Consider the following 12,143-nt stretch of genomic DNA (forward strand, 5'->3'; position numbering starts at 1 on the left):
ATTATGCAATTAACTTGATTATCTCAAATTAAAATACGGAGTATGAAGGCCCAATACAAAATGATGGAAGGAGATTTGAAGAAACTGGATTGGGCCCAAATTAGAAAATTGAGCCCAGATTAAAATATAAACCAGCAAAAAAGAACTGGGTCTGGACCATATTTCAGACCCGGCCCATCTTTACCCCTTATCACTTATCAGCTTCATCTCCATTCAACTAAACAATTACGGAGTAAAACCTATCTACTGCGGCACCGAGTGAGACGCCGCCGGATCCGACGGAGGAGGAGCACCATCGGTTATACGTCGCGGTCGCTCATTTCGTCGTTAACGGTAGGTGTAGGGTTGCGTGGGGTGTTGGGATAAGATACGCAATTTCCATCTTTGCGTGGATACCCGGCCCCTTGAATTGGCCTCTGCTATCCTAGCTCATTCAACAAACCTCAGCTCATTACTATATATAGGGACACTTCTTTGCTTCAATTCAAGCCCCTCACTCATCATCATCATCATTATTATTATCAATTTATCATCATCAGCAGCAATACCAAGTTGTGTACATGAAAATTATTAAAGAAATGAAAAACATGTATGTGTCTAGGAGCCCTATTATGGTATCTGCGTCATTGGTTCTTTCCATGCTGTGGACAGAGGCATCGCGGTTGTCTAAGCCACCGAAAATACTTTTGTGAGACAAATGATACCTTCTTCTACTTGTTTGAATAATCTCCGAGGTGATAACACTATTTCGCCTCCTAAAAAATGTGTAATAATTATTAGTACTTTAACTTTTACCCCATGATTTGCAACAATATGAAGATATTCTTTGTGTTTTTCTGTGTCTACTCTTCTTTTACTCTTGTCTCGCAGAATCTGAGCTACGAATGAAAAAAATATAATGATAAAGTTTACATCGTCTATATGGAATCCACTAATGGTGCCAGGCCAAAGGATCAAGCAAACACAATTGCTTTGTAATGGGCCAACAATAACTCATAAGCCAAGACCCAAATTGGTCCATACGGCCCAATTAATGCAATTTTAAAAGGCCACACCATTCAGCCCATTCAAAATTCTGAACAAGGCAAGCCCAAGTTCAAATATTAATATAAGTTAAAAATTTAAATATTAAAAGTTTAATTTAAACTATCAAATTCTAGTTTAGTATTAAGTATTAAAATTTTTATAAGGTCATCAATTTTTTATAATCTTAAACGAGCATGTTCGTAAACATTATTAAAATGAACATTAATAAGTTTGTTTAATACTAATAAACAAACGCTTATCGAATATGAACACAAATAGTACAGTTTACCCAAATTTGCTAACATCCCATATAATATATTATATGCATAAAAACCATCTCAAATTATAAATATTAAGGCCCAATACAAAATGATGGAAGGAGATTTTAAGAAACTGGGTCGGCCCAAAATTGAAAAACTGAGCCCAGATTAAAATATAAACCAGCAGGCCCTTTAAAATAAAAAGAACTGGGTCTGGACCATTTTCCAGACCCAGCCCATATATATGAAATTGTAATTCAAAATATATAATTGTTTCAATAAATGTTATTCCTTATATCATTATTGGATTTATTGCCACAGAAAAAAAAAAAAAAAAAAAAAAAAAAAAAAAAACAAAACAAAAACAAAAAATATATGACAGAGTACTGTACTATATTGTAATTTGTAAATGTATCTTGTTGTAGTCCAGGCACTGTATGGGATAATATGCATGCATCATTTTCAATTATATATTATATTATTCATCCTAAAATCAACAATGTTTTGGAATTACTATGTTATTTAAGTGTAAAAAGTTCTATTTAGGCAATCCTAATTAAGTTTGTTAGACTATTGATTTGTACACACAAGATTCCAACTTTCAAGTCTCACTCCTATAAGATTGGTATATTGATTTTATTAATTGTCCCCGATCAGTTATGAAAAACTTAACTTAGACTGATTTACCTCATTATGGTGATCAAACTTCCCTGGTTCATGTGTTCTGTTATCTATGTATAGGAGTTTGAAAGTTCTAAGCCAATATAAATGGTTCGGGTGTGGAAAGACTTCTAATTCTTAAGTGAACATTCTAGACGGTCTCAAACATAATGCACTACTATGAATAATTTCACACATAAAATTCAACTTAACAAGAAATTATTATAATTCCTAACTTATGCAATTCTAAAGGCGTAAATTCGCGTAACTATAAAATATAATGCTATGCTAGTGAACAACCATGCATAATATTCAATTAAAATGAGCCATAAATATAATCCAATTATTATTCAAACTAATATTTGTCTCGTGCGATGCACGAAAAATATATTATAAAAATATACCCTATATGAGGTTTATTCATATATAAAAATTTTGTTATTTAATAATTATTATGTGTGAATTCCTATGATAAAATTATGAACATAAATATATTTACAATTAAAATAATATTTAAGGTGGGTGATTACTACAAATCTTAAACTATATTACAAATTTAGTACATAGTATTTATTATTACAAATTTTTAAAAACTTAATAAACTACAATAGTAATTGAATTACAATTTTAGAGTCACCACGGATTAAAATTTTTAAACCTTTGAGATTTCTAACTTTAGATGTAGCAACATATAATTGACATTTAAATCCCAAACAATTGAGCACAAATTAAAATATAAACCAACAACCGCCCGCCTGGAACCCATCCCTACCATATTTTATGCAAACTACAATCATGGTATTTCTAAATCTGGAGAAAACAACACTAACAACATAAACCATATCTCTTCTACACGTCTTAACATATGGAATTAGCAACCAAAATCAGTTCCTTAATGCAAAAGCTCTTATCCATCCGGCTGTTGCGCATCTTCACGGTTATACGTCGCTCATTAATCAACAAACTTGTTCAGCTATATATAGGGATGCTTCTTTGGTTGAATTGAAGCCCCTCATCATCATCCTAATCATTATATTATCAATTTATCATCATCACCATTCAGCAGCAATACCAAGCTGTTTTTCCTGATCCAATTTTGCACCTCCAAACAACCCGCTCTTGGGATTTTCTGAATTCCATTTCTTATTAAAAAATCTCTCCTTTCGTCGGACTACACTCAACCATTATCTTTCAATGAAGCAGATAGGGAGGGATTAGAAATCTGGCCTTATAGATAATGGTCGATGGATACTTGAGGTGTGGCCGGGAAGGGAAAGTGGAGGAGCTCTACCAACTGTAACACGTAATAAGCGGAAGGTGAGCTAGTTTCATGCCCAAGGTTACATTTGAGTAGCTAGCAGTTTATCAATTTACATTAATTTTTGTTGTGACTCTTAGGAAATTAATTGGGACTAGATTTTATTATGACGTATTTGGAGTGACATTTTTGTTGACTAGGGACACGTTAGGCCACGGAAGCCACGTTGTGTCCATGACCGCTGGTTCAGTAGTTAAAAACGTGCCACAATGTTATTTCACCATAACGTTGCACCATAGTATGACACTATTTTTTTTTTTTTTTTTGAAACGATAGTATGACACGATTTTAATTACTGAAATAGCCGTCGTTGACACAACATGACTTCCATGGCCTAACGTGTCCCTTGTTGACAAAAATGGCACTCCAAGGCATCGTAGTAAAATCTAGCCCCAATTAATTTCCTAATAAGAGTCCCAACAAAGATTTATATAAGTTGCTAGCTAAGCTACTCAAATACACTGAACCTTGGACATGAAACTAGCTTGTCTTCTCGCTTATTACCTGTTACAATTGGTAGAGTTCAAATCATACCCTTCCTCGCACTTTCCTTCCCGGCCACATATCAACTACTCATCAACCATTAAATATATGCTATTGATGAGCTTGCAAGATATACATGTATTTTTCAATTGTTAGATATCAATACGTACGTGAAATTAGTAGAATATTATACATTGTTGACCAGATGGAAGTGGTGTGAATTTGTTTCGATCAGTGACGATCTACCATGGCCATTAGACCCTTGGAAGGCATGAGGTAAAATTATTATATGCAAAACTCGCACTCCATGTTATTACTTTAGTCAAAGACAATAGAAAATTGTGCTAGCGGCTGACAATTAATACTATACCTTTAGCACCCATTAGCACCTCTCATTGTCTCTGACTAAAGTAATAATCTGGAATGCGGATTTCGCAAACAATAATTTTATCCTATGCCTTCCAAGTGTACTAGTGGGTACCAAAGATATAGTATTAATTGTCAAATGATGTTTTATCTAGTTAAGTTGAGGTAACTAAAAATCTAGTTACCTTCCTGTTCTGTTATTGTGGAGCTTGGAAACACACCAAAGCTGTAGATAAATAGCCTATAGGAGTGGGTGCCAAAAGTATAGTATTCATCACTGTCAACCAAGAAGATAGGCTATTTGCCTACAACTTTGATGTGTTTCCAGGCTCCACAGATTTGGCATTTAACATATATATGAAATTGTAATTCAAAATATATAATTGTTTCAATAAATGTTATTCCAATTCCTTATATCATTATTGTCCAGGCACTGTATGGGATAATATGCATGCATCATTTTCAATTATATATTATATTATTCATCCTAAAATCAACAATGTTTTGGAATTATTGAGAGTAATGTGGATGAGATGTTCACATGACATTTCTTATGTATGTCTTGTAATGTTTGTTTTCTTTTTCGACCGTAATTAAGAGTGAATAGATGGGCCAACAGAAATTTAATAATGCTATGATATACACATATAACATGCATGGGTCCAACACGCCATTATCCAGTTCCAGACTCACAAAATACTTTTTATTTTTTTTTTAATAACTATTGGTTGAAAAGTTGATTATATATAGCAATTATTTATGATTAATTATAAGCTATTGATGTTACAAGAAAAATCAAATTATTAAAATTCTTGTGTATTTAAGTTGTAATTAATTATTAGTTTATTACATTGTTAAATCTGTTGAAAGTATTTTTTTAAAATTTTATTGTAGTATAATAAATAATGTATAAATTTGTTTAAAATAGAATAGTAGCAAATTTGAAATTAAATATATAAATAGATATATGTTGAAGCTAATAAACACTAATATAAACTATTAAATACATAATTTTTATTATTAATTTGAACTTTTAAATTGATAGATTGATGTATAAATTAAAATAGGAGAAGTAATAACCATTTGGGACAATCCACCCAACCCCAACAGTTATGCATGGTTTAGGGGGGTGTTATGCAGTGGAACTGTGCCCACCTTGCAAAATAGACACAGTTATAAACAGTAGATTAATAATTTAAATATAGTAAATTTATAATTTTTAAACTGTACGATTGCAAAGAGAGAAATGTCATTAACAACCAGTAAAAAATAAAAATAATAAAAATTAATTAGAACGGCAACAAAAACGACACCGTTGTGCAATTGTGCCACCTTGTAAGTGGGCACGTGTTCACAGCATAATTTGCGTGGTTTAGGTGGGCATGTGCTTCGTACTGTTGCGTGTAGTGCGGGGATAAGAAAAGAAATTAAGAAATACAACTATCTATCTATGAAGAAATGTAGAATGAAACATCTAACCTACAAAACTAGTGTCTCAAATGGATCCACTCAGACACTTGACCAGTTGACCATTGTCTACTCGGTGGCTCACAGCTCACTTCACTACTCATGGTACTAAATTACTTGTGTGCCCCTGATTGTGATTGGTAAGGTTCACTTAACGGCACAATTCTAACAAAGTGGGTTGGATAGTTGGTTATGTAATTATAAAATTTTATATTTAATTTATATATAGTGAGAGATGTTTTATTTATTTATTTATTTTAGCTTGAAACAATTAGCTATTGTATTTTAAGTTAGTTAATCTCAAACTAGTTAGAGCTACTTTGAATAGTGACTGTGTGCTATCTCATTGAAAAAAAAATGTGGTGAGCAGCTTGAATAATTTTCAATCTTATTTTTACATAATAGCAGGCATATCATTCATAAAATATAAATTCGCACTAAACAATCTCGCACAATAAATTTAATAAAAAATGTATTGACAAAAATTAAACTCTTAATCTTCAAGTATGATAATATAGTGTGATTAGTGGCCAGATAACTGAGAGAATTCACATTAATTCATTACACTAATACTATTATTGTGACCGATCACAAATTGTGAGATTAGAAAACGGAATAAATTTGAAATCATTGACTGATTAATTAAGCATGTGTGATTGTAATACGGTCCGACCAACCACCTAAATCCTAATCCTCCTTAAATTTAATGCACAACGCGTAGAACGATAAGATTCAAAATGGGGTTGTACAGGCTTCCAGCTAATACCACCCGGGTCGGGTCTCATCATATCCAACATCCTAGATTCCCAGCATGTCTGTTCTGCTCTTCACTTCATTCAACTTTTAAAAAAATAAAACGAATCGGTGCTTGAATTTATCTATCCGCCATCCCAAAAAAGTCAAAAAATTTTGTCGGTTGCCCTTAAAGTTTCCATCTTTTGAAAGAAAAAAAAAGTTGTGTCACTATACGTGTGCATTCTTTTACATGTATTACTTCATTATTATTAACTTTAAGCTAAATTTCACGAGAGAATGCAATCCTCTTTTCCGTTAATAAAAAGTGATTCTTGAAAGCACTTTGTCCTCGTCACTTCTCACAGAAGAAAAGCTGGTTCAGTGGTTCGTATCCTGCTGGAAACCTCCAAGACTAAGGATACTAAACCCGAGTAACTAAGTTTCCCCAGAATTTAGCTTCCGTGTCTTTATTGCCATCATACAGGTAATGTGTTACTCTCTGCTCTCTCTTCTCCTTCCTATTTAATTCAAAAAAAAAAAAAAAAATTATTGGGTTGATTGAGTTTGGTATGTTAGAAAATTGCAGTATGGAGAATTTGGGAGTGCAAAAATGGGTGGTGTATGGGTTGGCGTTTTTCATGATTCTTTTGAGAACAGAAGGCTTCTTTGTCGATATCACTTATGTTCAGAGTGCTGTGGCAAAAGGAGCAGGTCAAACTCAAACTCTCTACTCAAACAATTACAGATTTTATTATTTTTTTAAAACTTATTTATTTATTCAAGAAAAAAGTTTTAATCTTTTGATGCAATGATGGTTTTGCAGTATGTCTGGATGGAAGTCCACCAGCCTACCATTTTGACAGAGGATCTGGAGAAGGAATTAACAATTGGTTAATCCATTTTGAGGTTTACACTCACTTTCTTATTAATATCTTTACACTCATATTCTCAGGACTTGTAAGATTGAGTAGGGGTAATTGTTTATATTATATGCAGATTAGATTAAAGTTTCTTGGAAGTGCTATGAAACTATGGGATTCTTTTGGTTTTGGATATATATTCCATTTTCAAAATCTTTACTGTTCTTTAGGATTATGAAAATTAGAGCTAAATTTCCTTTACAGAAATTGTGATATTGAAAAGATTAGGCATTTATAAGACAGAAACAAACAAAGAACTTAGCTTGCTCAGTTCTTTGAATGTGTCACAACTAACAGTGTTCATTAAGTACTGGAGCTTTCCCACTTTACACTCAAAACAAGTTTTCATGTTTGGTTTCGGGTTTCAGGGAGGAGCGTGGTGCAATAATGTCACTACTTGCCTTGCTCGTAAGGATACTCGGTTGGGGTCTTCAACGAAAATGGTAAAGCAGGTTGCTTTTTCAGGGCTCCTGGGTAACCATCCCAAGAGAAATCCGGGTAATTTTTCATTCTTCATCTACACACTTCTTCTTATGGTGTTGTCCTAATTCATCATATTCCAAACTTTCAGACTTCTACACCTGGAACCGAATCAAGGTTAGGTATTGTGATGGATCATCGTTTACTGGCGATGTTGAGGCAGTAAACCCGGTATGCATTTGTGCAATAAATGATACTTCTAGCAATCGTCTTTCTTTTGATGAGTTAGAATTCAAGATAGTTACAGATTCCTACCGATAATTTATGATATATTATACTGCCAGAAAACCAATCTTCACTTCAGAGGTGCAAGAGTGTTTGTCGCTGTTATAGAAGACTTATTAGCCAAAGGAATGAAGAATGCAAAAAATGTACAGTCTCTCGCTCGCTCTCTTTCACATGAGTACAGCTATCTCATTAACAAAAATGTTTCAATGTAGGCTATTATTTCTGGATGTTCTGCCGGAGGATTGACTTCAATATTGCATTGTGACAAGTTTAAAACTCTCCTCCCAGCGAGTACTAAAGTGAAATGTCTTGCAGATGCGGGTTACTTCATTAACGCGTAAGATTTCTCATGAAACATGTGTGTTTTTCTATGATTCTGTGCTGCTAATAATGTTGGTCCTTTTTTTTTTTTTCATAGGATGGATGTTTCTCAAGCGGCACATATTGAACAGTTCTACAATGATGTTGTTACAACGCATGTATGCTTAATCATTTCTGCGATTTTATTTAGCTGGTTCCTGCATTGAATTACGGAAGTTAGAAAGGAATTTGATATGTATCGTTTTTCAGGGGTCAGCCAAGAATTTGCCTACTTCGTGTACATCAAAGATGAAGCCGGGATTGGTAAGAGTAGTCATTTCTGGATTTCGTTAACCCCGGTTTGTAGTGCATCTAATACCAATACACCTTATTGTTTTGCAGTGTTTTTTCCCGCAAAATATGGCACCAACTATTCAGACGCCTCTGTTCCTAGTCAATTCAGCTTATGATTCCTGGCAGGTCGAAATGTTTCTGAATTTTATATGTTAAGCAATTCGCTGTTTCAGTCCTATGTTATTGCTATCAATAAGAAATAATTAATTGTTATTTCTTTCGGCTTTCTGACTTGGAATTGTTCGATTTTCAGGTAAAGAACATCTTGGCTCCCGGGGTAGCTGATCCCCACGGGACATGGCATAGCTGCAAGCTTGACATATTGAAATGCTCTGATAGTCAGCTTGGCATAATGCAAGGTTAATTACTCCTATGCTGCTCGTGAAGCCTTAAATTAACTATCATTATTTGTTGGTTTTTTATCGAATGACCAAATTTACACTCAGACATTTTGAGTCGTTTCCAGGTTTCAGGATGGAGTTCCTGAAGGCATTAGGTGCAGTAGCGAATTCTCCGTCGAGAGGATTCTTCATCAACTCCTGCTACGCCCACTGTCAGACCGAGGTCCAGGAGACATGGCTCAGGGACGACTCTCCCGTGTTGGCTGGCACGGTAACCTCGACATCTGCTAACCTTTTTCCTTAAATTTCCCATCGAATTTCTTTCACTGTCTGCACCCTACGGTTGCAATTAACTGATTGCTCGAAAAACTTCGATCTGCTGCAGAGCATTGCCAAAGCGGTTGGAGACTGGTACTATGACAGAAGCCCGTTCCAGAAGATCGATTGCCCTTATCCTTGTGACAAATCATGCCACAATCGCGTATTCGAATAAGCGTTCTTCGGGAACCTTTTACTCCAAGTTGTGAAGATTCCCAGAAGGAGAAATCAGAAATGGGAAAGTGTTTGTTGATGATGATGATGATATATGTCAAGTGTTCAGAATAAAGGAATCACACCATTGCAGAGGTATCTTGGTGTTTTGTCTCTAAGGCTCAAATTTGTACCTTAATAACTGTAATTGAGTAGTACTTGTTTTCAATGGTATCCTGCCTACAAGTTAGGAGATTGGGATACAATGAAGAGGAAAATGTTATTTGTAATTTTTAATTGCACGAAAATAATATAATGGCCTTACTATTTTAGAAAAGTGGTATTGAGTATTTATTTATTTATTTTGATAGGAGGATATTTGGATAAAGAAAATTGTTCCAACAAGACAGACAGGATAACATGAATTTCATTATCAACTTTAAAATTTCAACTTAGATCTATCCTCAACTTTCTGATAGATGCATGCATATATGCTGTATGAGTATGATCGCTTTATTTTATTGAGAGAAGGGCCCCCCAACTCCCAATTTCTTAATTACTTATGTTTTACAAAACAAACCACGTAAAATGCTACAATTTTCTGACATTTATATTATTATCGCCAAAAAAAAAAAAAAGAAAAAAAAAAAAGAGGAGGAGTGGACCTACCCGGCTTAGGGATTTCTCAACCAACTCTTTTATTTCTCACAAAGCTGGCCTAGTGACGTTATAGGTCTTTGATAATATTATATTTAAAACTTGTCAATTTCATCCACATATGAATTTAATTTGATCTTTAATATAATATGTCAATCAAAACTTGACATCACGTATTAAAAGACAATTTTTTTTAGATCATAATAAAAGACTTGGACCATAGATACATTATCTATATGGTGTCATTGAAAATCTTTTTATTTAGATTTTGTGACAAATTTATATAATAATGAATAATATTAATCACAGAATTATTCAGTTATTGAATAAAGACTCTCTCTTGCCATATTCAGTGTATAGTCTTCAATCATATTCTTCAATCTTTGGTCCTTCCTTATTAACCCTTTCTCATCTACTTATGGCCTGCAGCTTCAATTCCACTATAAATATTTAAAAAAAATAAAAATAAAAAAATTCCACAGATCTTTCAATTTTAATTTATTATTTGCAGTATTATTATGCATGCATCATGCAATTATTTGTGTATCCACTTGATTTTATATTTAGAGCAAAGCTCAAATAAGCTCTCAAATTATTTAACAAAATTAAAGTCAATTACACTTTTGAATTACAAAAAACTTTATACTTCGTTGATCCTTTTACTTAATTAATGAACGGTTGAGTTAACGTTTATCTTTTCACTATCCTATCAGATTAAGTTGTGATGGTCTAAAAATGAAGAAATTTCACCTTTTTCTGGGCATATAATAATTTTGCATCCATTTGGTGCCACGTATATCCACATGCAGTCTAAAGGATGATGGATTGAGCATTATTAAATTCTAGCTATCTAACCAACAATCCATATGTATAGCACTTTACAGATAATAATGAAATACCAAACCTTGTGGAAGATCACGGACATCAACTTAGGTTCTTCCAACTGTACGTGTCGGTTTGCCCGTTTAGGATTATATGACAGACATATACACACATCCTGCATGTTGGATTTTCTCCTCTTCACCTAATTCTTTACCATGTTTTCTTTTCATCCCAATCAGCTGACACTTTATACCTTTTTCTTTTCATCCCAATCAGACACTTTATACCTTTTTATATATATAGAGATAATACCAATTAGGGTTCTCCGATCCGAGTATATATACATATTAATCGTGCACGTTTAGTGCTAAACTTTCAAGATAATTACTCTTTCAATTTTTTAAATTTTAACCAGTTAACTTTGTCATTACTTTAACTAATGGAAGGATCACTACTGATTAAATTTAAAAGTTGAAGGACCACTAAGATTTTACAATTGCCCAACTCAAAATCAACCGGATGGAAGAGCTGAAATTATTAATGTTTTTCGATTGGAAATTTGAGACACATAACTTGTAGCCAATCAAATATAATGTGATCAGTGTCTATTCATTATGTCTCTAGATTAGTGAATAAGTTCACTCATGCATGATGTGGTTAGAGTTGCTCGTTCTTCTATTGGTCTTACTATTTGGTTAATTAGATTATGTTCCTCCTTGTATTGAAATTTTGATTTAATAAAGTTTTGAATTTCCCTTTATATATATATATATATATATATATATATATATATATATATATTATTTTGGTTCAAATGAGAATAGAGCTTCCCGTGCAGTCGGTGTGATTTACATCATTAGATATGCATAAATACATTACACACCAAAAAAAAATGCACCACACATAATGGTATATTTTCGAACACTTGTGTGGTACATACCTAATAGTGTAAACCGCACCGACCGGCGACCGCACAGGAATCTAACCTATATATATATATATATATATATATATATATATATATATATATATATATATATATATAATGTGATTAAGAATTGAGAAGATGAGAGTGAAACAAGGAGGGAGAGAGACAAAACAGACATCATATCGTTGGTAAGACTGTAAAAGAACGTAACAAGCTAAGGATATCATCAGTTAGTTTGGATATATATATGTATATGTATATATATAGTCCGTGTAAAACTGATCGACTTAGCTAGCTTGTTCGATCCAACCCTGCCTCCCCGGCCCA

At 33.4% G+C, this 12,143-nt stretch overlaps 1 protein-coding gene and 1 long non-coding RNA gene across 4 annotated transcripts; both read left to right on the forward strand.

The window, feature by feature from the left end:
- Positions 1-244: 244 nt before the first annotated feature.
- LOC109149792 lies at positions 245-11,989 on the forward strand. The gene is made up of 3 exons (XR_002049006.1): positions 245-344; positions 4,634-4,637; positions 11,978-11,989. It is a non-coding gene; the product is annotated as an uncharacterized LOC109149792 (long non-coding RNA).
- LOC109149791 (pectin acetylesterase 8-like) lies at positions 6,320-9,746 on the forward strand. 3 transcript variants are annotated; one of them, XM_019297789.1, is made up of 13 exons: positions 6,320-6,799; positions 6,902-7,026; positions 7,139-7,221; positions 7,604-7,733; positions 7,807-7,886; positions 8,000-8,086; positions 8,156-8,280; positions 8,362-8,422; positions 8,514-8,567; positions 8,646-8,723; positions 8,851-8,956; positions 9,064-9,209; positions 9,324-9,746. In XM_019297789.1, exons 2-13 carry the CDS (start codon positions 6,903-6,905, stop codon positions 9,429-9,431), a joined length of 1,182 nt encoding a protein of 393 aa, XP_019153334.1. In that variant the 5' UTR covers positions 6,320-6,799; position 6,902; the 3' UTR covers positions 9,432-9,746. The 3 variants fall into 3 exon arrangements, with proteins under 3 accessions (XP_019153334.1, XP_019153335.1, XP_019153336.1); XM_019297790.1 differs by having other exon boundaries at positions 6,403-6,799; positions 6,892-7,026; XM_019297791.1 differs by having other exon boundaries at positions 6,403-6,797; positions 6,899-7,026.
- Positions 11,990-12,143: the final 154 nt, after the last annotated feature.

Source organism: Ipomoea nil, unplaced genomic scaffold (genome assembly GCF_001879475.1).
Source record: "Ipomoea nil cultivar Tokyo-kokei standard unplaced genomic scaffold, Asagao_1.1 scaffold2159, whole genome shotgun sequence".
Classification (NCBI taxonomy): domain Eukaryota; kingdom Viridiplantae; phylum Streptophyta; class Magnoliopsida; order Solanales; family Convolvulaceae; genus Ipomoea; species Ipomoea nil.